Below are 23,488 nucleotides of genomic sequence, written 5' to 3' on the forward strand. Positions count from 1 at the left end.
TTAAGCAACAGCATCTTCGTTTGGATTTCATATAGGTACTTAACTATGTCCCAAATTGACGTGGGCATCTTTACCATTCCCTATTCTTACTGCCATATCTCTTCCCAACCATCTGGAACCTAGCCTGCTTTCATTCCCTATTTCAGATAATAGCACCCAGTTGCCCAAGTCAAGAATCCATGGGTACCCCTCTATTACATTTCCTCTATCCTAATATCAAATTCTGTTGACTCATCTCCTTAAGGATCTCTCAAATCCACCTCTCTTTTTAATCTCCATTCTCACTATCTTAATCCATCAAGTAATCATCTCTCCTAACTCATCTCCCTTGACTATTGCAATAGCATCTAGTTATTTCCCACTCCAGTCCAACCTCCAGCCTATTAGTAGTTTTTCTAACATGAAAATATAATCGTGATATTCCTCACCAAGATTTTTTCAGGGGCCCCCATCCTCTTCATGATCTAGCCCCAGACTGTTAATCTCATCTACCATTCTTGCCCATTTACTCCACACTAGCTGTACTGAACTCCTTGCACTTCTTTGATTCTACTAGGTTCTCTCAAGATCTTGTAGGTCTCAGTTGAGTACTTATTTCTTCCCTGGAACCTTTCATAACTTCCTGAGGCAGACTTGCCCTTCTTTCACCATTTCTGGACTTATTTATATTATAACAATTATGTTGTACTATATTTCTTTGCAAATGTAACTGACAGAGCACTCTTGAAAAATAATTTGGACTGTGGAAAATGAAGATTCATACAATCTCCCTTCCTCATTTTGAGATTATAGAAGAATGCCCTTCAGTTCACCTTGCTCAAGAATTTGACTAAAGGCTTCCCTGGTGGCACAGTGGTTAAAAATCCACCTGCCAATGCAGGGGACACGGGTTCGATCCCTGGTCCGGGAAGATCCCACATGCCGCAGAGCAACTAAGCCCGTGAGCCACAACTGCTGAGCCTGTGCTCTAGAGCCCACGAGCCACAACTACTGAGCCCACGTGCTGCAGCTACTGAAGCCTGCGCACCTAGAGCCCGTGCTCTGCAGCAAGAGAAGCCGCCACAGTGGGAAGCCTGTGCGCCACAACAAAGAGTAGCCCCCGCTCCCCACAACTAGAGAAAGCCCGTGCACAGCAATGAAGACCCAACGCAGCCAAAAATTAATGAATTAATTTAAAAAATTTTTGACTAAACCCTGACTGTACACTTTTTTAATCGTGTAATTTCAAACTTTCTACCAGTTCTTGGCATATTTAAGTACTGAGTTTTAAATGATAGACTTATAATAGGTCACAAGTTAAGCATCAAGAGGGCAGCCTGAAGCAAACATAGAAAAAAGGAAAATTGACAGTGCACTGCATTTTAGGGCAGGAGTTGCTCCTAGAAAACTTTGTAGTTAGAAATGTCACAACATAGGTTTTAAATGTATTGCCTCTGAGAATTACTGTTTGTCCTTGGGGGATATGTGTGTATGTTTGATTCAATAGTTATTTATTGGGTGGAACCAAATTAATAAAAATGTCTGCACCTCGCACTGGCTTGAGATCATGAAAGGGAGTAGAGTTGGAATGCCAAAGATCATCTTACACTGTTTGAATGAGGCCTACCCAAAGATTACATCATCAGCACCACCATACTTAAACGCCTCTTAACTATTATTCTGGAGTGATTATAACTCAGACTTTGGGAGATGTACCATCTTGAGGATATATTCACCCTGTCACTGATAAGTGGTAAGAGTAGCAATATTCTTTCCTGAGGAGCTGTGATCCAGTAGTTCCAGGAGGTAATCAACATCTAAAGGCGTGGCAAAGCATGAATCAGCTGGGTGAGGTAAAGTGAAATACAGTATAGAGAAATAGCTGAATGGCTCCCTCAGGATTGGATATGAGGCAGACTCCTTTTTTCCTAAATGCATCAAGGAAATATTGACAAGTGTTATTTTCTTAGTAAGCTTCTAGAGAGCAGGGACCATATTTTTTCATTGTTGTATTTCCAGGCAATGAGCCTTAACTAATGTGTTCAGCGGATAGAGTGAAAAACTGGAAGTTTTGTTGATTTTTTAGAAAATAGAGACATCTATGTGGGCGAAAATTGTTGGGGAAAGCTTCTGTGGGAGATCAGATATGAGCTTCAGCTTGGAAGGTTCATAGGTAGGCATATTTGAAGGCACTGAGGAGGAAACATGTCTACTTCAAGAGCAAAGTTTTAGAAACAGGAATGAACAAGGCCAATGCAGGGCTATAATAGGAAGCCTTTATAAGTTCTTGAACAGGTTGTTTAGTTTGGAATTATGTACAGAAGATTTGTAGAGGAAATTGTAGTTAGGAAAGAAGATGAGCTAAGCCAGTGCAATTCCAGAGAAATCTTCAGTCTGTGACTTGATGATGAGGCCAACCAGAAAAATCTAGTTACAGTCGACCACTTCCTCCTTGACTCACCTCCCAGTTTTTGTAACACCATCCTCTTTCATGGCTTTCCTCCAACCTCTTTGGTTGCTCCTTTTCATACTGTTTTTCTCTTACACTTTCCAGTCTACTTTTATCTTCTAAATGAAGATAAATAATGTTCCACAGTGCCTGGTCCTGAGATCTCATTTATCCTCATGGTTTTAAATCTATTTCCCACACAGGAGCCAAAGTAGCCTATTGTAAATGTCAACGTGTTACTCCCCAACTTAAAATTGTTCAATGGCTTACTATTTACATAAAATAAAATCCAAATTCTTGCCAAGGCCTGCAGACCCCTGAATGGACTAATGATCTATCCTTACTTCCCTAACAGCATCTCATGCTATTCAAGGATTTTACATTCTTTATTCCCTTTGCTTAGAACAGTGGCTCTCAACTGGGGATGATTTTTTTCTCCCAGGGGACATTTGGCAAAGGCCAGTACATTTCTGGTGGTCACAGTTAGGGTGGGGAAGGGGTGCCACTACTGGTATCCAGTTGGTTGAGGCCAGTGATGCTGCTAAACATCCCACAATGGACAAGACAGTCCCCCACAATAAAGAATTGTATGGTCCAAAATGTCAATAGTGCCAAGGTTGAGAAACGCTGACCTATAGCACCTTCCCCTGAGTCTCCAAGTGGCTGACTCCTTTTCATCCTCTATACTTTAGTTTTAACTTCATCTTCTTGGAAAAGTCATCCTTGACCTAGAACTCCCTGCTTACCTCTATCACAGTGTTCTGTTTATTCATCTCATACCATTTTTCACAACATGTGATTATTTAGCTTATTTATTTGCTTATTTGTTTATTGTCTTCCTCACTATCTAGGAAGAAGATCCCATGAAACACCTCTCTCTTGATCATCATTCTTTCTGTAAAGTCTAATACAGTGGCACAGAGTAGGCATCAGTAAAGAGTTGTTCAACACCTGAATCTGTATCTACAATAAGTCACTGAATGGAAACTTAACAATAAGGCTTTCTTTTCTTCTTTTTCTTTTTTTCTGTCAAATTAAAATATAGTTACCAAGAGTGAAGACACCTGGAAAGAAGTTGTCGTCACTAAGAGTGTCTTCTGGAAGGCTGCTGGTCTGCGGTCAGTATTCAGATGTGTTCCATGAATACCCTTCCTTCCTAAGTAGCTTCTCACAATCAGAACCAGAAGTAGAGTCATATTATGGCCAAATTAACTCATGTCTGTGAGATGATAAAAATCTGGAAGGAAAAAAAGAAATAAGGGAGAATAGAACCAAAAATGAGGTAAAATTATAATATTTTTGATCAAGTAATGTCTAAGTTTAGAAGACTTAATTTTTAAATATATGCACATCTAAAAAAAGCCATTTCAAAGATGTATTTAGAAGTGCCTGGTTATTATACATTTCAGTTATTTCAATTAAGAAAATATGTATTGTGGACATACATTGCTTTGTCTTTTCCTGCTTTTAGTAATCCACACCACTAAACCACAGGATGGGCACAACTCCTTGTGGGGCATTTCACCATTTTCTGGCTCTGGTGATTGGTATATGGGTGATTCATGCTAATCAGCATTCTTTCCCAGGAGTTTTCAAATTAGAGCTTACAGGAAAGATCCCTTTTTTCTCTGATTGCAAAGCTATAAAACTGTGAGCTCAGAGGTCCTTGTGGCAGTGTGCCTTGTCATTTATAGTATCTGGTCTGAAAGAATAAGGCAGAGATGGGGAGAGTGGGGAGAGAGAGAGTCCCTGAAGTTTCTGTATCCTCTTATAAAATAGGTAATTCAGGAATTGAGTGTTCTCTGGACTCCTCAAAGCTCTGCAGCATGACATGTTGTTAAACATCAAAAGATCAAATTCAATATCCGTGGCATCTCAGCCAGTTCTTCATTAGGCAAAACTTAAATCTCAACCTTTCTAAGCCTCTTATATACTAGAGTCAACATTAGCTAGTTAACCACAGTTAGTAGTTTAGCCAATAACCTCCTTAATTTTTGCTGACTTATTGTCAGCTTAGGCAATTTCATTACCTTTGTTTGTTATTTCACTTTGAAACGTCCTAATTTTCTTATCTGTAAAATTGGGATGAGAAATAATGCTTATATATGATGTCTTTTGATGATGCCCCAGATATAAGCAATTGTAAAGTCTTATACTGTGTTATTATGGCCATTAGTGTTGTTATTATGATTACCAATACTGCTCTCATCAATGATAACATGATGCTATAAGAACCTATGTATTGTTTTTCTTGCCGTAATATGTATTTTATTCCATGTATTTTATTACAATCTCAAAGATACAGGAGGCTTTAGATTCCAACTGTCCAGCCTCCCACTCACTAAAGGATCATTCCTGCTGGTGGTTGTCCAACGTCTGTTCAAATATAGTGACAGTGATAGAAAACCTGATGCTTTGTGGGGCATCCTGTTCCTTTTTAAGACCTCTTTAACTGTTAAGAAATTTTCATCACAGTGAGTTGAACTTCACCTTCTATTAATTTCTACACACTGGTCTTATTTTCTGTCCTTTATAGCAACAGAAATCTATATTCTCTTTTCTGTAAGATGCTATTGAACTTTGAAAACATCTTTTGTGTTTTCAAGCTAAAAGTACTCAGTTCTCTCAACAATTTTTTGAAGGCCTAGTAAATATTAAACTAATCCACTCATTCATTCATTACACTTCACCTTATCCTACAAAGATTTAAAGTAAATTCTAAAAAATAAAATAAAATGAATTCTAGTATATAACATAAAACAATGGTCAAATGTAAATAAGAAAAAGAATCAGAGCTATGGGAAATTAAAATACAAGTAGAATGTAAAGAATGAGAACTAAAGAACATAAATATGCCTGAGCCCATGGTTTAAATTTATTTGACTTTGATCTAAAATCAAAAGTGAAAAGGAGGGCTTTCCTGGTGGCGCAGTGGTTGAGAGTCTGCAGGGGACACGGGTTTGTGCCCCGGTCCGAGAGGATCCCACATGCCGCGGAGCGGCAGGGCCCGGGAGCCATGGCCACTGAGCCTGCGCGTCCGGAGCCTGTGCTCCGCGACGGGAGAGGCCACGACAGTGAGAGGCCCGCGTACCACAAAAAAAAAGTGAAAAATATATTTAAGGTATCAGTAACAGGAAGACATTTTTCTGTCATCATCTAAGATGCTTTTTCCTCTATGTGGGCCTTCATCTAAGGAGGCTCTTACCTATGTTCACTGACAGTGGGTGGACTCATCAACATATCCCTGGAGAATGCAGTTAACAGTCTTCATAATCCATGAAACTGAATTCAGGATTCACTTTTGTTGTCAACTTCTGAAAAAATGTGGTGCCCAAAAATAAAAGCAGGTTTTTGCAATTAGCTTGATTATGGTTTGGGGAAATTATTTCCTTTTTTGGTTCAGACACTGTTTTTATCAGGACAGTTTAAGTAAGATTGTTTTAACCTATTTTGTAACTATGTCACTTTGTTAGCCAATATAAGTTTATGTTCAAAATACTAAATTTTTTGTTCCATTATTTTGTTTTTATGAATTGGCATTAAGCTGAGTTTCACAAATTTTAATGCCATTAGTTTTTTTGGACACAAATGCTTATATTGCCTCAGAACACAAGCATCTTCATCATCTGTTTCGTTCATTTCTTTAAAACGTCCTATTAGGTTTTAGCCCATATTTCTTAAAATTCACTATTCTTCCTCAGTTTTTATATTGCCAGAATTAATTATATCTTCTTTGTCTGCAGCTAAATCATTGAGGAAAATGTTGATGAAGGCTGGATTCCTGACATTCAGCTCCAGCTGTAGCCCACGTTAACCCTCATGGCAGCATTAAAATTGTTTAGAAAGCCAAGCAGAGACCGTGTTTAAGGGCAACACGGTATCATAAAAGAGCATGGCCTTTAGACTTGGAAAGACCTATGTTCAAATCCTGACTTTACCATTTATTGTTTGTGTGACCGTGAGCAGTTATTAACTACTCTAAAACGCAGTTTCCTCATCTGTACATAGCAAGGTGTCCTAGCTAATCCCTAACTGGGTTGCTGTTGACAGGATTAGTAGGATTGCCACCCCTGTGGGCATTTATTTGCATGTTTTTTTTTCTAGTAACCTTTTGTAATCTGAGAGAAAGAATGAAAGAAACAGATAGTGGAATTGCTTAAGTTCAGAAGCAGCATAATATGATAGAAAGAATGGATGGAGAGTTATGGAACTCTTTTGCTCTCAAGGAGCTGAGCCTGTGGGAGGTCAGCTCACCTCTTTTAACCTCTTAATCCATAAAGGAAGGGATTGAGCCACGTGGTTCTAAACGCTGAAGATGTGAAATGGGGCCTTTTCCCAGTTGTTACTTAATTCCAAAATACACCACGAACTAAGTGTTTTATGCAAATTATATTATTTAACTTTTATTATTAATATCCTTATGTTAGAGACAGTGAAAGTGGGGTACCTAGTACAGTGTCTGACATATAGGAGGCACTCAATAAGCAAACTGAATGACTAAGTAAAGGAACTTATCAGTTAAGTATGACATCTGGTTACAGCCATGGAAATACAGTAGAGTAAGTAGGAATGAGGAAGGCAGTATGTGCCATACTAACAGATCCAGAATTAAAGGCCAAAAACATCTAGGTTTTGATTGAAAGCCTAGGATTCACTAGGATTTTTGTACATTAGTATAATTTCTCTTTAATTTTTTTCAAAAACAAGTTTTATAACGTTTTGTTTATACAATTCTTTAGAATCTTAGAGATAAAGAGGATCTGAGAGATTAGTTTGCTAAAATCCCTCACTGTACAGATGATAACACTTAAGCTCGAGGAGGTAAAGTTACCTAGGCTCATGCTAGACACTGATAGAAGCAGGGCTAAAATTCAATTCCTAGTCACAGAATTTTCCTGGTGTGAAATATTTTCCCTGAAATGTTCTAAAAGTTTCATAGGAGATAGTACTCTTTTGTTTCTTAAAGTGCAATCAGATTTCTTCTATATTCAAATACTGGTGATAAACATACTTGACACCTTTGTGCCCTTCTGAAAGACACGGGAAAGGGAACATAAGGAAGAAGTCAAGAGCACTTCACAGGAAAAGATGTTCTTTTTCTCAATTGTGATATCTGTGGTAGTACTCTGACTTTATGAACAACACTATGGCGTTTGGAATTTTACCAAACTTACTCTGTGACGTTGTGTGTGCGTGCACACACACACAACTATATATCTTAGACTGACTTGTTTTTGAGGTAGTTCTTCAAGAAATACAATAGTAAAATAACACCATATCTTTTGCTCATAGCGTATTGGCTAAAGCCATGAACCCAAAGGAAGTTGCCCTGGAGAGCAATTTTCTTTGTAAAGATGACAAAAATATTCAGGGCACCATTGTTTTCAAGTTGAACTTCCTTGTTGAAATTCACTTCACAGTCAAAGGAAAAAAAGGTTTACTTTTTAATACAGTAATAAAATTGTTGGAAAATATTCAGTGATAGAAATAATTCAAAGAAGTATAGGTAAAGGCAGAAATTTTAGAGTATTTAATTTCTTTATTTCTTAACTGTTAGTGCTCTTGAGTTTTTTAGTCTCTTATCTGTAAAACAAGCCCTCAAACTGAAATTGTGCTGGAGGAAAAAACAAACCAACTCTTGGCAAGTAATATCCCTGGAATGTGTGTTAATGCCATTTTGTACATTTTTAAATCAAGGTTTTCTGATTAAATTGTTTTCTACAAGTTTTGTTCTGCTACTGTTTCAAATTCTTTTAATTCTGAATAACTCTTTATCAAATTAGTTATAATAGTTTTGATGTGATGGAGAAAAGCCATTCCACTTGCTATTAACAGTGCTGACATTTAAATTTTAAACAGCATTTAGTAGTAGGTACAACAGTAACTTTCAAACATTTTAGACTGCAACCTAGAATACGCAATATATTTTACATTGTGATCCAGTTTGCATGAACATATATATAAAGCAAAATCAGTAGTTTCCTGAAATAATACTATTTCTATGAATGATATGCTCTGATGTTTTCTTTTCCTTTATTCTGTTTCATTTGAAAAGCTGCTGATCATAACCATCTAAGTTAATTTTTACACCACCTAACTGAACACAACTATAGGTTGAAAGACATGGACCAAGAGGTTTCTGGTGGAAGGAACAATGTTTACTCTTTTTTTTTTTTAATACAGTATGGAAATTTACCCCCTTCCAGTTAGGAAAGAATATTCATTTTGGTTTGATATTGTCACATTAAAATTTTTTACTGATTAAAGTAAAACTTCTTGATATTGTAAAAAAAAAAAAAGCCTTTACTCTCTGGTTCCACATTTTATTAACATTACCCCAATTCAGAGTTTTATTTCTCTGTGGCTAATAAATAAGGTATACAAATTATATAAGGCTATATTTATATAGATATAGATAAATATTAAATCATGTACAGTATGTTATGTCACCAGAAGGTGTGTGGTTTGTGCCCATCATCTGGATGATTGTGTTCTCCACTGAGATAGGAGAGAGAATAAGTTAGTGGGAGGAATGTTAGATCAGAAGCAGGACTCTTGGGTTCTAATTTTAGACATGCAACGTGAGACTGATCCAGTTCCTTAACTTTTCTGATCTAAGTTTCTATTCTGTAAATGAGGGAATTGATCTAGAGTATTTCAAGATAGAGTCTAATTCTAAAGTGCTGTGATTCTAAGTAAATGGTTGTTTATTTAAACCAAAGAGAGTATTTCGTTACACTATTAACATAGTACTAGTGGGTTGTATTTGGTAAAATATAACTTTTTTGCTTATTCCTATTATATCTTAAATATTAATATCCTTTTGGTATGCTAACAAGAGGACACTTAAGTAAACATCAGGGTATGGATTTGTACATAGGCTAGTACATAGTAATGCATAGTCTAATACATTATGATAATTATGATCATTAACCATAATTAATACATTATACATATATGCATCTAAAAACATGATAATTTTTCTGCATTGCTATGTGTCTTAATCTGTTCAGGCTACTATAACAGAATACCATAGACTGGGTGGCTTATAGACAACAGAAATTTATTTCCCATATTTCTATAAGCTGGGAAGTCCAAGAGCAAGGCACTGACAGATTGGTGTCTGGTGAGAGCCTGCTTCCTGATTCATATTTGGCTATGTTCTCTCTGTGTACTCACATGGGGGAAGGGGCAAGGGAGCTTTGTGGAGTCTCTTTTACTAATCCTATTCATGAGGACTACGCCCTTATCACTTAATCACCTCCTAAAGGCCCCACCTCCTAATATTATCACATGGAGGTTAGGATTTCACCATATTGATTTTAGGGGGGCCATGCACATTGTCTATAGTATTATGATAAGTTTAATGTGTTTTTAATAGATTTTGATGAGTTTGTGAGGAAACTTATTGTAATTAACCATAAACTATATCTACATCTCTTTCTATGCATCAGAAGTAAAGAATGTTTTTTGAATAAATGTGGTCCATGTTTATGTTTGACTTTATGTTCCAAAATAGCAACTGAGCCTAGAGTGCTGTATGGCTCAGAAGACAGCCTTGCACAGGAGGCCTGGAACCTGAGGCAAATCAGTTGTGTTACAGAAACTTCATTAGCTCCAATTTTTCACATAGGTAGAAGTAAGGTAAAATAAATATTAGGAACTGAGTTTAAAATTAAGCTTAGGAAGTATTCCTTCTTTTTCAAGATAAGTTGGAAAAGAAGAAAAAGTTGTTTCAGGTTGATTGTATTTAAGTGAATTTTCCATTATGTTAGCATCAGCTCATAGAGGAATCACCTCCTTTCCATGCTTATGACTACCAGATGCCTAATTTCTTTAAGCAACATGGAAACCCACCAGAGAAGGGGACTTGGGGTGATTGTTTTTATTCATTGTACTCTAGAGATGACTGTGCGAAAACATTAGGATTCTGGGGCAACATACTTCCTGATTTGAAATATTCCAAACAGGTATTTAAATGAAAAGTTTAAAAAAAATGAAGGATTATGTAGCCATCTGTCCATAGGAACTCCTTTCTGATTGTATAATGTATTTTCTAAAAAGGTAGTATATACTGATCAAGGAAAATATCCACTATATCGATTTTTAAAAATTCTCAAGTGACCTACAAAATATGTGAATGCTCACAAGAAATAGTACTATTTTAGCAAGATCCTAAAAAGTCTCCCTTAATTGCAGTTTTGAGTCTGGAGAATAGAGCTGGCACAAGCTTATCCTAAAAAGTAGTCAGGCCAAATTAGTGTTTCTGATTATGTATGTATTTAATATACTCATTGCGCCAACATATATTAGCTCCAAATCAGGGTCAAATATATTTATCCCAAAGCAGTTCCAGTGTAACCTGTAATCTAACTTCATTCTAAATACCTTTGCTTTCTTACTGCGTGATAATTTTTTATTTTATTAATAATAATAGCTAACATGTATCAAGCATTTACAATGTATTTGGTAATATAATGTATAATATATAATTTTTAAGATAGATACTAGTATTATCCCCATAATTAAGATACATTTAACGAACTTTTATTGTTCTTTACTATATACCAGGCACAGAGGATACAGTAGTTAATAAAAAAGCAAAGTCTCTACCCTCAGAGAACATTCATTCGAGTGGGCGAGATAAATAATAAAGGAATAAATACATACATTGTGTGTGGCGGCTACATCTTGTGGATCTTAACGTAGTTGTCTGAGGGCCCCAGTTCTACTTCCTCTGACCTCCATCACTGCATTCTTGCTGAGCCTGCCTTCCACAGTCTGCTCCCAGCCACTGAGGGACCATGACAGTGACCCTAGGGCAAACTCGTTTCTGGGAAACACTAGACCTCTCCTACAGGTGACTTGGGCTCACAGATCCTCCGACAGCCTTGCTGAATCTTCCCTAGACTGCTGGGCAGTCTAGAACATATCCATGCAGTCCCATCTGAGGTCCCTTGGGTCTCTCCCAGCCTTTCTTTGACTCTCCCCATTTTCTTTCATGTGGGCAATTTTCCTAATAAAATTTTTGCAAAGTTTAACCCCATCTTGGCATCTGCTCCTCAGAGGACCCACACTAACACATTATGTTAGGAAGTAATAAGGGCTATAAAGGAAAAAAGCACAATAAGGGGTTATAAGTGTGCTCTCTTAAGGGTGGTCAGGGAAGGTCTTAGGCAGAAGTGGCCTTTGAAACACATAAATAGTTGGAGAAAACTTCCAGAGTGAAGTAAATTGCTTGAGATTATATTACTAATTTGTGGTAGACTAGCAGATAGCTGGCACATTTAAATACAACTGCTTTAATATGCAATTTATAAGTGCGTGTTGATAAAGAAAATGTAATGAGAGTTATCTATTTTGGGTGACAATTCACATTAGACAATTGATATACATATAACAAAACTTCTTCAAAGGGGGTAAGGAAAATGCTCTAGAAACCACAGAATATCAGTTATTTCCTTTCGGCCTGCTCCATTCTGGCCTTCCTTTTTTCCCCCTGTTCTTTTAGATTTATTTTGCTAGTGCTGCAGCTTCTATACCAATTCTTCAATTAGTAATTGAACTTACCTTTTGTCCTTCTGACTCTTTCCAATTCTGTTTCCTGAGCTGTCTTCATCTCCTACACTGCCTAAGTTGTCATTGAAATGTGCTTCAAAATATTACACAATCCAGAATAATAAGCACATTGTTTTTGAAACTGAATTGTAACCTCTTAGAAATAATTTTCCCCCCTCTTTGCCCATACGTACCAAATCTTCCTATTGAAATCACATTATATTGAGAAGTCAGAGAAAATTTATATCCTGAGTTGAAATCTAGTTCTTTTATTTAAGGAATTCAAATAGGGACATACCCTTTTATTTATCTAATAATACTTCAATGTGTAAGCCATTGAAATTCTTACACAATTTTACTTTTTTCTTAGTTCTGAAAAGTTTAACTTTTTTAAGCATTATAATTTTCTAAAAATCCTTTGATACATTTGTGAAGTGCTTTGATCAGTTAGTTAGTTTGGAATAGATTCCCCTTGCTTGTTCTTTTGGCAAAAGCCTGGAGCTTTTCCACCTTTCATAGAAAGTGAGCTGCCCTTCTTCCTACAGAATAGAGCAAGTGGAGGTTGAAAGTATTTTTCATAAGAAAAGGGGCATTCAGAGCAATACTTTCCTAAGCTTAATAAAAAGCAGTTGTGGCTGGGAAACTGCAATGATGTCATGTAAGTTTTATCTTGCATAAGCAGCAGAGTGAGGAAATTCCAGAATTAATAAGTCGGCTGGTACAGCTGTGCCCTGAGTTGGAAAGTTCAGGATGTTCTTTTCACACTCATGACTGGACATTCTGCTCCACTTTAGCCTTTGTGAGAATAATTTGCTCCCTCCATTTCCACGCTGCTAAAACATTTATAAATTGGTCTACTTAGAAAATGTAAAATTTTAAGTGGATAAATGGTCATTTTGACTAAAAATTATTGTCCATATTTGCCTTGATTTTGTAATAACTGATAATTAGTTATTTTAAGTTATCTAGTCCTTTCAAATATTGAGTTAAGAAATGGAAAATACCTGCCTTGAGAAATGATTGAAGGGAGTGGAGAGTTAAAAGCCAAGAATGAGGACTTCCCTGGTGGTCCAGTGGCTAAGACTCCTCACTCCCAAGGCAAGGGGGCCTGGATTTGATCTCTGGTCAGGGAACTAGATCCCGCATGCTGCAACCAAAAGATCCCGTATGCTGCAACGAAGATCCGTGTACCACAGCTAAGACCTGATGCAGCCAAATAAATACGTAAATATTAAAAAAAAAAAGCCAAGAATGATCTAACTATTGCTGTAGTTGTTAATGCAGACCTAGTGTTATCCAGAAAACAATTGGCCAGCTGATCATCAAGAAACTGGCTAAATAAAATAGGAGATAAAATTTTATGACCCAGAAGTCAGTCTGTTGAACAGTATAATGGAAATTCTTCTAAAGTTTTGAAAAGTTGAAAACATTTTCATTTAAAGGAATGTTTTTGGAGTGTTATCACACTAGATGATTTCGTTCAGCCTTATGGTTAGTGTTGTGCATTTCTGTCCTCTTTATTTCTTCTTCTTTCTCCCTTCTTTGCCCCTTACAGGGGAAAGAAAAAAAAAAAGTTTATATCGATCAGAAGTGTGCACAATGCTGAGCAGAAACAAGCAGGTTTAATCAGAGTATGCTTTTGTGTTTCTCTGATTTCATAATTAAACATGCACATTGCTTGTTTGAAAGTCTGAAAGTTCAACTTGTTATGATTATGAGTGCCTGAATGACTTTAGAGGGTGACTCTAAAGTTACTCAATTTATAGCTATATTTTCCCAAAATTAATATAATGGAGATTTTTTATTATTTGTCTAGACATAATAAAATAGTTTAAGGCTGAAATTATTCTGAAAGAGAAGTTATGAACCATGAGTTCTTAGAGCATATATTTTAGAGCCAGACTCACCTATTTCTTCTACTTTAGAGCTAGAATTAAGCTAGTCACCTTAGTTCTCTGAGGCTCAATTTTCTTATATAAAATGGAGATTATAATACATTTCTCACAGGATAATCATGAAAATAAAATAATGTTTAAAATATAGGGAATTCCCTGGTGGTCCAGTGGTTAGGACTCAGTGCTTTCACTGTGGTGGCCTGGGTTCAATCCCTAGTTGGGTAATTAAGATCACACAAGCCATGCAGCACAGCCAAAAAGTAAAATAAAATAAAATAATACACATTAAATAGCCTTTATAAACCAGTGAGTATAGTGCTTGGCATTTAGTAGTCCATCAGCAAGTATTATCTTCATTCATTTACTTTTAATTTTCTTTCTCCTTTATTTCATTTTTCACGTATACAAATGTGGGTGGAAAAAATGCCACAGTCTTTCTGCTGTTCTAAAAAGCCTATCATATTTCTTCAGGCTTTGAAAGATTTAGCTGCTTTTTAGGTCAGTGGAAAACCCATCCAAAATTCCTTTCAAATTCTAATTGTGTAGCAACCAGATTGTGAAATTTGGCATTTCTAAAGGTGTCAGACAACTGAATTAGAATTAATAGATACTTCCAGGAAAGGAAGAAATATGATAGTGAGCAGAGGGCTATTCCATCATTTTCTAACCAATCTTAAAAAAAAACCTTAAGATTTCCCCTTTTAAAATTCTCCTTTATGATGTGGAGAATACTGTTCTATAACTAGCATATTTAATTGCTGGCCCCTTTTTGGTGGTTGACAGAGTGGTGACACTGAGCATAGAGTTTAACTATTTGGAGATAGTTAAAATAATGCAATAAAATTTCAGTTTAATGGAAAGTAGTGACATTTCAAATTGCTAATAAAGAACTAAACCATTTCATCAAAATGTATAATAGAATATGACTCATTTTTTATTTATTAAAAGATTAAAATGAACAAAAAAATGGCATGATGGGACCCTCATATCTAGAGTTATCGTAGATGCCAACATTGTTATTTTAAAACAGGTAAATACCAAAACATAAATAAAACTAATATATCTTTTTTTTAATATAACTTTATTTTTTTTATTATTTATTTATTTATTTATTTGTGGCTGCTTTGGGTCTTTGTTGCTGCACGCAGGCTTTCTCTAGTTGCGGCAAGCGGGGGCTACTCTTCATTGTGCTACGCAGGCTCTAGGCGCGCAGGCTTCAGTAGTTGTGGCGTATGGGCTTAGTTGCTCCGCAGCATGTGGGATCTTCCCAGACCAGGGATAGAACCCGTGTCCCCTGCATTGGCAGGCAGATTCTCAACCACTGCGCCACCAGGGAAGCTCAAGGTATCTTTTTTTGGTTTTCTTGTTTGTTTTTTTATATTTGAATTTTATTTTATTTTTTTATACAGCATGTTCTTATTAGTTATCAATTTTATACATATTGGTGTATACATGTCAATCCCAATCTCCCAATTCATACCACTACCACCACCCCCGCCACCCCCTGCTTCCCCCAAACTAAGATATCTTAAAGATATACTTTAGATTTTACAAATTCTCTACAGTGATAATATGCATAAGTAAGATACTGTTCCTTTCTAGGCACTGCATTTTTCATAAGCAAATTTGTAAAGACTAGAAGATGATCAAAACAACCACCAATTTCAACATTACTTGCAGATTCTTTTGTAAATATGCGATGTTGCTACACAGCATTTTCATTACTCTGTTATACACTTTCCTTCTTCCAGTCTCCTAAACTTAATGTGGTAGATAGTTTTCTATGGATAAGACATTTCTTCTCTGGTATAAACATCTGTCACAGAACTTTTAACTGAATTGAAATGGGAAGAATTGATATTTATGTCTTACCAGTTCCATAGCATATATTTCTTCAACCATATTTTAAGATATATCTATAACTTTATATTAGTTTGAGTCTTTTATACAAATATATTAATATATTTCATGATAGATGTGTGCTATATTACTTTCAAATGCTTTTGTGTTCTTCCATTTCTTTTATTTGTGTTTTAGGTATATACTCCCTCGTGCTTAAGGATTTGAGCAGAATTTAAAGATTCAGCAAAGAAAGCTGCCAATTCAAATTACACACTCTCTTTTTCCCCCCGTCGTATACATATATTTATTTGTATGTATATTAGCATGTATTTTGTTATTACTCTTCTAAAAATGCATACATAAAGTTGAACCTAATCAACATACAGCATTGTGGAACTTGAATTCCAAGTATACCTTGATCATGAAAACTGCAATAGTATGACGTTCTTTGAGTCATTGTCTCTCAGTCTCCTTGACTTAATACTAAACAAAAATAATAACCCAATTGAACTCTGGCAAATGCCATCTGGAACAATTACCTAATGATTCAAAGCACGTTGAAAAATACAAAGCACTTTAGAAATTCTAAGAACGACTAATGAAAAGACTTCATCTAGACAAGTTATTTTATCATGGAAGCTTGTCAGAAAAGAAGAACCCAACCCTTTTCTCCATCAATAATGTTTGTATATCAACTTCCATAGCTTTCATCCCTTAAATAAAACTCTGAATTAATCTAAATATCTTGCACTATATTTTGATTCTAGATCCATTTGAAAAACTTATTCAGTAATAGCTTATATTAAAGGCAAAAAAGATGAAACCCTTTGTTGTCAGTAACTTTTCTGGACTTTCTCATTGAAAAGGCTGGATTGCTTAGACCAGGTGAAAACAAGATTATGAATAAAGACGAGTGACTTAAAAGGTTTTAAAATAAGATTTTTAATTATTTATTAGATTTTGATCTGAGATTGAAATTAAATGCATAAAAGGAAAATTGCTAAATTGCTATTAAATTATTGCTACTAATGAAGAGTGTAAGTGGCTTTGCAAGTAAGTAGAATAATAAAACAGCAACATTCACGTTTACAGGTTTTTGTGTCACATACAACTTTCTTTTCATAGGTCTTCTGATTCCGGTATGGTGGTATCCTCTGTAGGTTCAGTTGTTACCACTATAGGAATATTCTCAGATATCCATCCCTTAGGAGTCCTATTAAAGGACCGTCTTCCAGAAAGAGGATTGGCAAAGGCCATGAACCTGGGATCTGTTAGAAGTAGTAGGTCAAAATCTGGAACCTTAAATTTAACCATTTTTGATGCTTTTTCAAAACCTCCAAATGGGGTGGCAACTCTGTGAGAAATGAAAAGAAAAAATTAATTAATATTCAAATTTATTTGACAGAAAATAGAAAACAATTTAATGCATGGTCTTATGGGCATGTTGTTGTGTTATATTCTTAGTAGGGTTTCAGTTTTTGACCTCTGAGGCAAGCATTTCCATTCAAGGACCGTGCCTTTATGATAAAACAGATATTTGATAATAAATTGGTGTAAAGTCCTTATGTACGTACTCTTAGTTTTGGACTGAACTAATCTGTTCCCTGGACATCACAACATTTCTTGCCTTTGCGCCTTTGCTGACAATGTTATACTTGCTTAAGATATTTCCTCTGTGCCTCCTCTCCACCAGCCCTCACTCCTTTTCTTAACCAAATTCCTGTCACGTTGATTGTCTTATGTGAGTCATTAGGTGCTTATAATATGGTACTTTGTATTGTTAGCTTCTCTTTTTCAGAATACGATTTTGTTTGGGTCATCTGTGAATTATAAGCTCTTTGAAGGCAAGAGGTATATCTTTGCATCTTTCCACCTCTATCTCAAAAACCTCAGAATCCTGCTCATCTGAATAAAGTCCACCTTCCTTACCTTGGCATCCAAGGTCCCATGTAACATTCTAGCTTCGTTTGATTTAGCCATTAATTATTCATTCACTCAGTGCCTGGCACAGTTCTAAGTGCTGGGGGTATACCAGTGAACAATGTAGTCAAAGTCTAAGCTTTTATATTCTAGCGAAGGAGACAGACAATTAAAAAACATAAACAGAGTCATAGAGAGTGAAGTAAGTCAGAAAGAGAAAAACAAATACTGTATGCTAACACATATATATGGAATCTAAAAAAAAAAAAAAAACAGGTCATGAAGAACCTAGGGGCAGAACTGGAATAAAGATGCAGATGTAGAGAATGGACTTGAGAACACGGGGAGGGGGAAGGGTAAGCTGGGACAAAGTGAAAGAGTGGCGTGGACATATATACACTACCAAATGTAAAATAGATAGCTAGTGGGAAGCAACCACATAGCACAGGGAGATCAGCTCGGTGCTTTGTGACCACCTAGAGGGGTGGGATAGGGAGGGTGGGAGGGAGATACAAGAGGGATGAGATATGGGCATATATGTATATGTATAGCTGATTCACTTTGTTATAAAGCAGAAACTAACACACCATTGTAAAGCAATTATACTCCAATAAAGATGTTAAAAAAAATAGAAATTTTAAAAAAAACAGTGGATTACAGATAAAAAAACATATGTAAGTTAACTATATGTCAATAAAAAACTAATAAATTTTAAAAAACATAAACATATAGACAAATATCCAATAATGAAAAGAGCTATGAGAAGATTAAAATAGGATGATATAATAGGGCACAACTGAATGACTAGATAGGTAGAGAAGACATCTCTGAAGAGGTGACATTTAAACTGCTATCTGAAGGTCAGAAGTTAGCTATGGACCGTATGCCTGAAGCACTTCAGCATTTCAGGTGGAGGGAGTAGCTAATGCAAAGAATCTAAAGCAGAAATAATGTTGATCTTTTCAGGAAAAGAAAGAAGGCCTATCTTGTTAGACAGGTGAGGGGGATGGCAGAAAGGAGAGAGGACAGAGAGGTAGATTGTGTGGAACTTTGTCCAATAAGGAATATGGATTTCATTCTAAGTGTGAAAGGGAGCCATCATAAGGTGTTAAACAGGGGAGTGATAAGTATAATCTGATTAAATTTTTATAAAGATCACTCTGGCAGCTGATACTATGTGAACAATTATAGGTGGACAAGAATGGAAGAAGGGGAGATATTGTAGCAATTCAAGTGAGAAATTATGGCAGCTTGTATTTCAGGTGTTTTCCTTGAAGAAGTGGGTGGTTTCAAGATGTGTTCTATGGGTAGAGTCAACAGGATTTGCTGACAAATTGGATAAAAATTGTGAGAGAAATGTAGAAATCAAGAATTACTCCTAGGTTTAGAGTTTCAGCAACTGGCTGATAGAAGACAAAGAGGAACAGGGTTGGTGTACGTGTGGAAAAAATTACTTTGACATCCCAATGGAAAGGTCCATGCTGGTATTTCCCTGTTCACTTTCGTATACTATTTGTTCCAGTCAAACTGATACACTGCTTGCTCTTTTCCTTATGCTTTCCAACCTCATTGCCTTTACACATATTCACTTTTCTCTGCCTGGAGTGCTCTGGCCCTTATTACTACATTTCTAAATCCCCTTTAAGTTCTTTAAGTTCTAAGTATGTTATATAAGTAATTTATATTTAAGTATTTACTAATTTAACTTTCTTCTTGAAGCTTTCCCTGATCTTCCACAGCCAGAAATAAGCTCTTTCTCCCCTAAATTTCCATGGACTCTATTTTTACCTCCCCTGTAACCCCATTTTCCATCTTTCATTATATCCACTGGTCTGACTGTTGTATTTCTTACCAGCCTGCACTCCAAGAGGACCGGAATTCTCTCTGATGTATCTTTGTAACTTACTCAATATATGTACTTGTATAATGTATTGTACCTAGAAGATTCTTATAAACGTTTGGACAATGGAATTGGCAAGACTATATAGATAGTATTGCAGAGACTATTTTAAAGCCTGGAAGAGATCTGATTTTCTTCAAAGCTCAATCACCTATGATCTTTCTTGAATATCTTAATTTCTGGGTGATAATAGTGAGGGACCATGGAGTCTGATAAAGTAAGGAGAAAATGATTGATAGACTTTGAAAAGTGAGATGGCTTTGATGTGTGGAATTGAAACATTATTGAAATAAAGAATAAATGAAAAATAAAGATAAAATGTGATAGAGAGTGGGATGCTTGAAATTGAGATTTTGAAGGTAATAATAGGTATTGGTAGTGACAAACTTTAAGAAAAGCCAAGAGTGACTAAGGTGGGATTGAGAGACGGATCCTTAAAAGCAAGACAGTGAAGGACATGAAAGGGCCGAGAGTTCGGTGGATTTACGTGGATACTTAAGCCACCAAAAAGTGATGACAGGAATAGTACTGGGGAAGAAGAGGGAGAGCCAGATAAGATCTTCAGTGTCCACAGAGTGGATAGGTGACCTCAACAATGGCTGTAGCAGATGTAACTGTGTCATATAGTATAGAATCTCATGTCTTATTGGCCCATAATTTTCTTGTCTTCCAGTGTTTTGCTCCCTTCTGAAGAACAGTATGTTTTATTTTCTATTGCATCTGTTCTCAAGATAACTGACCTTATAATATTTCCCCCAAATTGCTGTGGAAGATATGGATAAAAACAGATCACTGACTGATGCAGTAACCTCAGTCTAATGTAGTATTTCAGCAATCATATCAGTATAGACTTTCACATCCAGGACCTAAAACCATTTCTCTGGAGGTGAGAGAAATAGTTTAGGAAAAGAACTTTAAGAATTTAGATCATCAGTCAGGTGCTTTATGACTGTTAAAGCTTCAGAAGGCATAGTAATAAAGCTAATATTTATTGACAGGGTGCTGTGCACCTGACACTGTTTTAAGTGCTTCTCAAACTCTTTTGGTATAGGAATCACCTTGGGATCTCGTTGAAGTACAGATGCTAATTCAGTCAATCTAGTGTGTGTCCTGAAATTCTGCATTTCTAACCAGTCCCCAGGTGATGCCAGCACAGCTGGTCTGACTACACTTTGAGTACCAAGCTTTACATGACTGTCTCAGTAAATTCTCACAACAACCTTATGAGTTGATTCTTTTTATATCCCCATTTAATGGATGAAACTGAAGCACAGATAGTTAAATGACTTTCCCAAAGTCACCCACCTAGTAAGGTGTAGAATCAGGATTTAAATCTAGGCATCCAAACTCACTGAAGGCCTTCTCTTCTATACTACCTTATATCATACCCGCACGAGATAATTCTTAAGGAGTATTAGGCCTTCTGAGATCACTTCCTAAGTAGAGCAGTATATTTAGGAATCTCAACCACTTGTCTGTGTCTAAATGGTGTCAAACCAGGTTGCTATCACATTCGTGATGTAACTAGGTGATTAATGTCCCACATTTTGTTACATGATTTAGTGAACTGAAGAGTCTTTATGACTCAAATTTGACTCAGTACATAAGTAAAACTTATTCTTGGATGTCCAAGACAACATTTTGTCATTTTAGAAATTTACCACTGTAAAGCAATAGTTTGTTCATTTGTTGATTCATCCATGTATTCATCTAACGAATTACTGATTGCTTATTATATCTAGACACTCTGCTATATGCTAGGAATTCAAAGATTGTAGTAGGTCTTAACCTCAGTGAACTCACAGACAAGAGAAGAGTGAAACGTGAGGGGGGAAAACAACACGTATGGACCAATGTAGTTACTTTAAGGGAAAAGTTTCCTGAATACAGAGGAGCTTAGGGTAAAGTTTAGAACTTGGGATCAGGACCCGTCACATAATTTTGTAGGGCACAGTGCAAAATGAAAACTCGAGCCCCTTTGTTATAAAATTGTTAAGAATTTCAAACATTAAAACAAAACATTAAACCAGCCATGGTCTTTTTAATTGTGGGGCCTCCAGCAATTGCACAAGACATGCATTCATTTGCGGGAGTTTTAGAGTATAGATATCCATTGGATACAAGAGGCTGGAGTTGAGCATTTCTAGATTTAGGCTGAATTTGGTCAATTTATCTTGTATTTATTAATTCCAGAAATCACCTTTACTTATTTATTTATTTTTTTTCTGAATTAAATGAAAAAAGAAATGTTCCCGTGCCACTGAAATCCAATATTTGGGTTTGGCATTTAGTGCATTAGCTTTTCCCTTTTTATCCAGTTCTGTTTTGTTTTTCCCACCCAATTGGTGGGTCATTTTCTTCTGTAAATGAAAACATTCCCTTCTGTTCATCACCCATCTCCTACCTCCTACCACTTATCCAGAGAAAGGTTGCTCTTTGAAAAGCAGTTTTCTTTTCTTTGGCACCATTGAGACTATATCCTGTTTAAATTTTTATTGCCCTCGGACACAAAGTAAAGAAAATCTTTTAACAGAGATGTTAAGCATTCAAAGTGAGAGACCATTTGTAAGATTTTTAAGATCTCTGAAAATAGTTTCAAGTTTTAGTTAGTGAAGCAAAAAATTCCACTGAAAGATTTGGAATATTCTACTAAAAGATCACTGTGCATCTCTGTGATTCCTGTAACATAATTTCTTCAAACATAGATCTGACTTAAAATGATTTTTACACTTTATCGTCTATGTAGTGACTAACAAGCTTGTTTCACTCAGATTCAGTTAATATATGCTTTGTTGTTTATTTCAATTGATCAATAATTGGTTTGCATTTATAAAAATTAATAGTGCTGGACATATAAAACACCCATAATAATTACTGATTATTCTATAAGGTAAAAAATTATGTAAAATGGTTGTATAGACGTTAAAATAAATTGCTCTACTAAATAGATAATGCATGTAATATATTTAAAGGTACTTAATCATATAATCATACAGTGTATTTACAGATGAGGAAATTAATACAAGGAAAGGTTAAGTGACATACCCAAAGTCATACAGCTTTTTGAAGCAGAGCTGGAAACCTCCTTGCTCCTAGTTTACTTTTCCTCACATGTTACATAGGTTTAATATAGTGTTATTTAAATATAACATAAATATTTAAATATCTCAAAATGAGTATAAGAATACAAATTTGTATTAAACTATGGGCTATTTTGAAATTATGATTAGACTTGGGAGCCCATTCTCATCTAGCCATTACTACTGCTGAAGGCTATAAGACTGTATCTCACTCTTACGTGCTTTATTAACAATATCTAGTAATTATGTATAATAATATGGGGCTACCAAAGAGCATTATTTTACTCTTTGCAAAAGACTTTGAGAATATTTGGAAACTACTTATTTCCTCCCCCTTCCTCTCCCTGTCTCTGTTGTTCTCATTTGTTTTGACAAAAAGAAAAAAATAGATATATTAAAATAAAATTTTCTCAGGTAAAGGCGAACTACTAGCAAGTTAAGTTCTCTCCCCCCTCCTTCTCTCTCTTTCACACACACATACAGTGTTACATTTACAAAAGCCTTGATTTAACACAGGGAGCTACATTTCCTAATTATATAGTATTGTGTTCATTGTTATAGCACTCACTTGGTCTTTATACAATCAATAGGCATCTCTTTATAACCAACCCAGATACTATAGTGTGTTTGTAGAACTGGAAGCAAGATGCTCAGCAGGTATGGGGTACTGAAGCCACAAGGTATACAGAAGTCATATGGCATCTCTAAAGCACTAATCTCAAAAACAAGCCTCGCGTATTCCATTAGTTTCCATTTCTTCCTAGTGTTTTACTTTTATAATTTTCTACATTCTCATTTTTGAAAAAAATTATATCATTGATTAGAATGAGCTTTCAACATCCTTTCTTTGCCACACCTCAAACCC

General features: G+C 35.8%; 1 protein-coding gene and 1 long non-coding RNA gene across 7 annotated transcripts in view; one reads left to right on the forward strand and one right to left on the reverse strand.

The window, feature by feature from the left end:
* LOC116753884 overlaps positions 1 to 23,488 on the forward strand; it is a 289,521-nt gene that overhangs the window by 1,160 nt on the left and 264,873 nt on the right. For all 6 annotated transcript variants that reach the window (XR_004349903.1, XR_004349905.1, XR_004349907.1 and 3 more), the window contains exon 2: positions 3,474 to 3,546. This is a non-coding gene — a long non-coding RNA (uncharacterized LOC116753884). The remainder of the gene's footprint in view (positions 1 to 3,473; positions 3,547 to 23,488) is intronic.
* MYOZ2 (myozenin 2) overlaps positions 16,656 to 23,488 on the reverse strand; it is a 34,982-nt gene continuing 28,149 nt past the window's right edge. The window contains exon 6 of the mRNA XM_032631850.1: positions 16,656 to 17,077. Coding sequence (XP_032487741.1) covers positions 16,843 to 17,077 — 235 coding nt within the window. The 3' untranslated portion in view covers positions 16,656 to 16,842. The remainder of the gene's footprint in view (positions 17,078 to 23,488) is intronic.

Source organism: Phocoena sinus, chromosome 5, assembly GCF_008692025.1.
Source record: "Phocoena sinus isolate mPhoSin1 chromosome 5, mPhoSin1.pri, whole genome shotgun sequence".
NCBI classification, from domain to species: Eukaryota; Metazoa; Chordata; class Mammalia; order Artiodactyla; family Phocoenidae; genus Phocoena; species Phocoena sinus.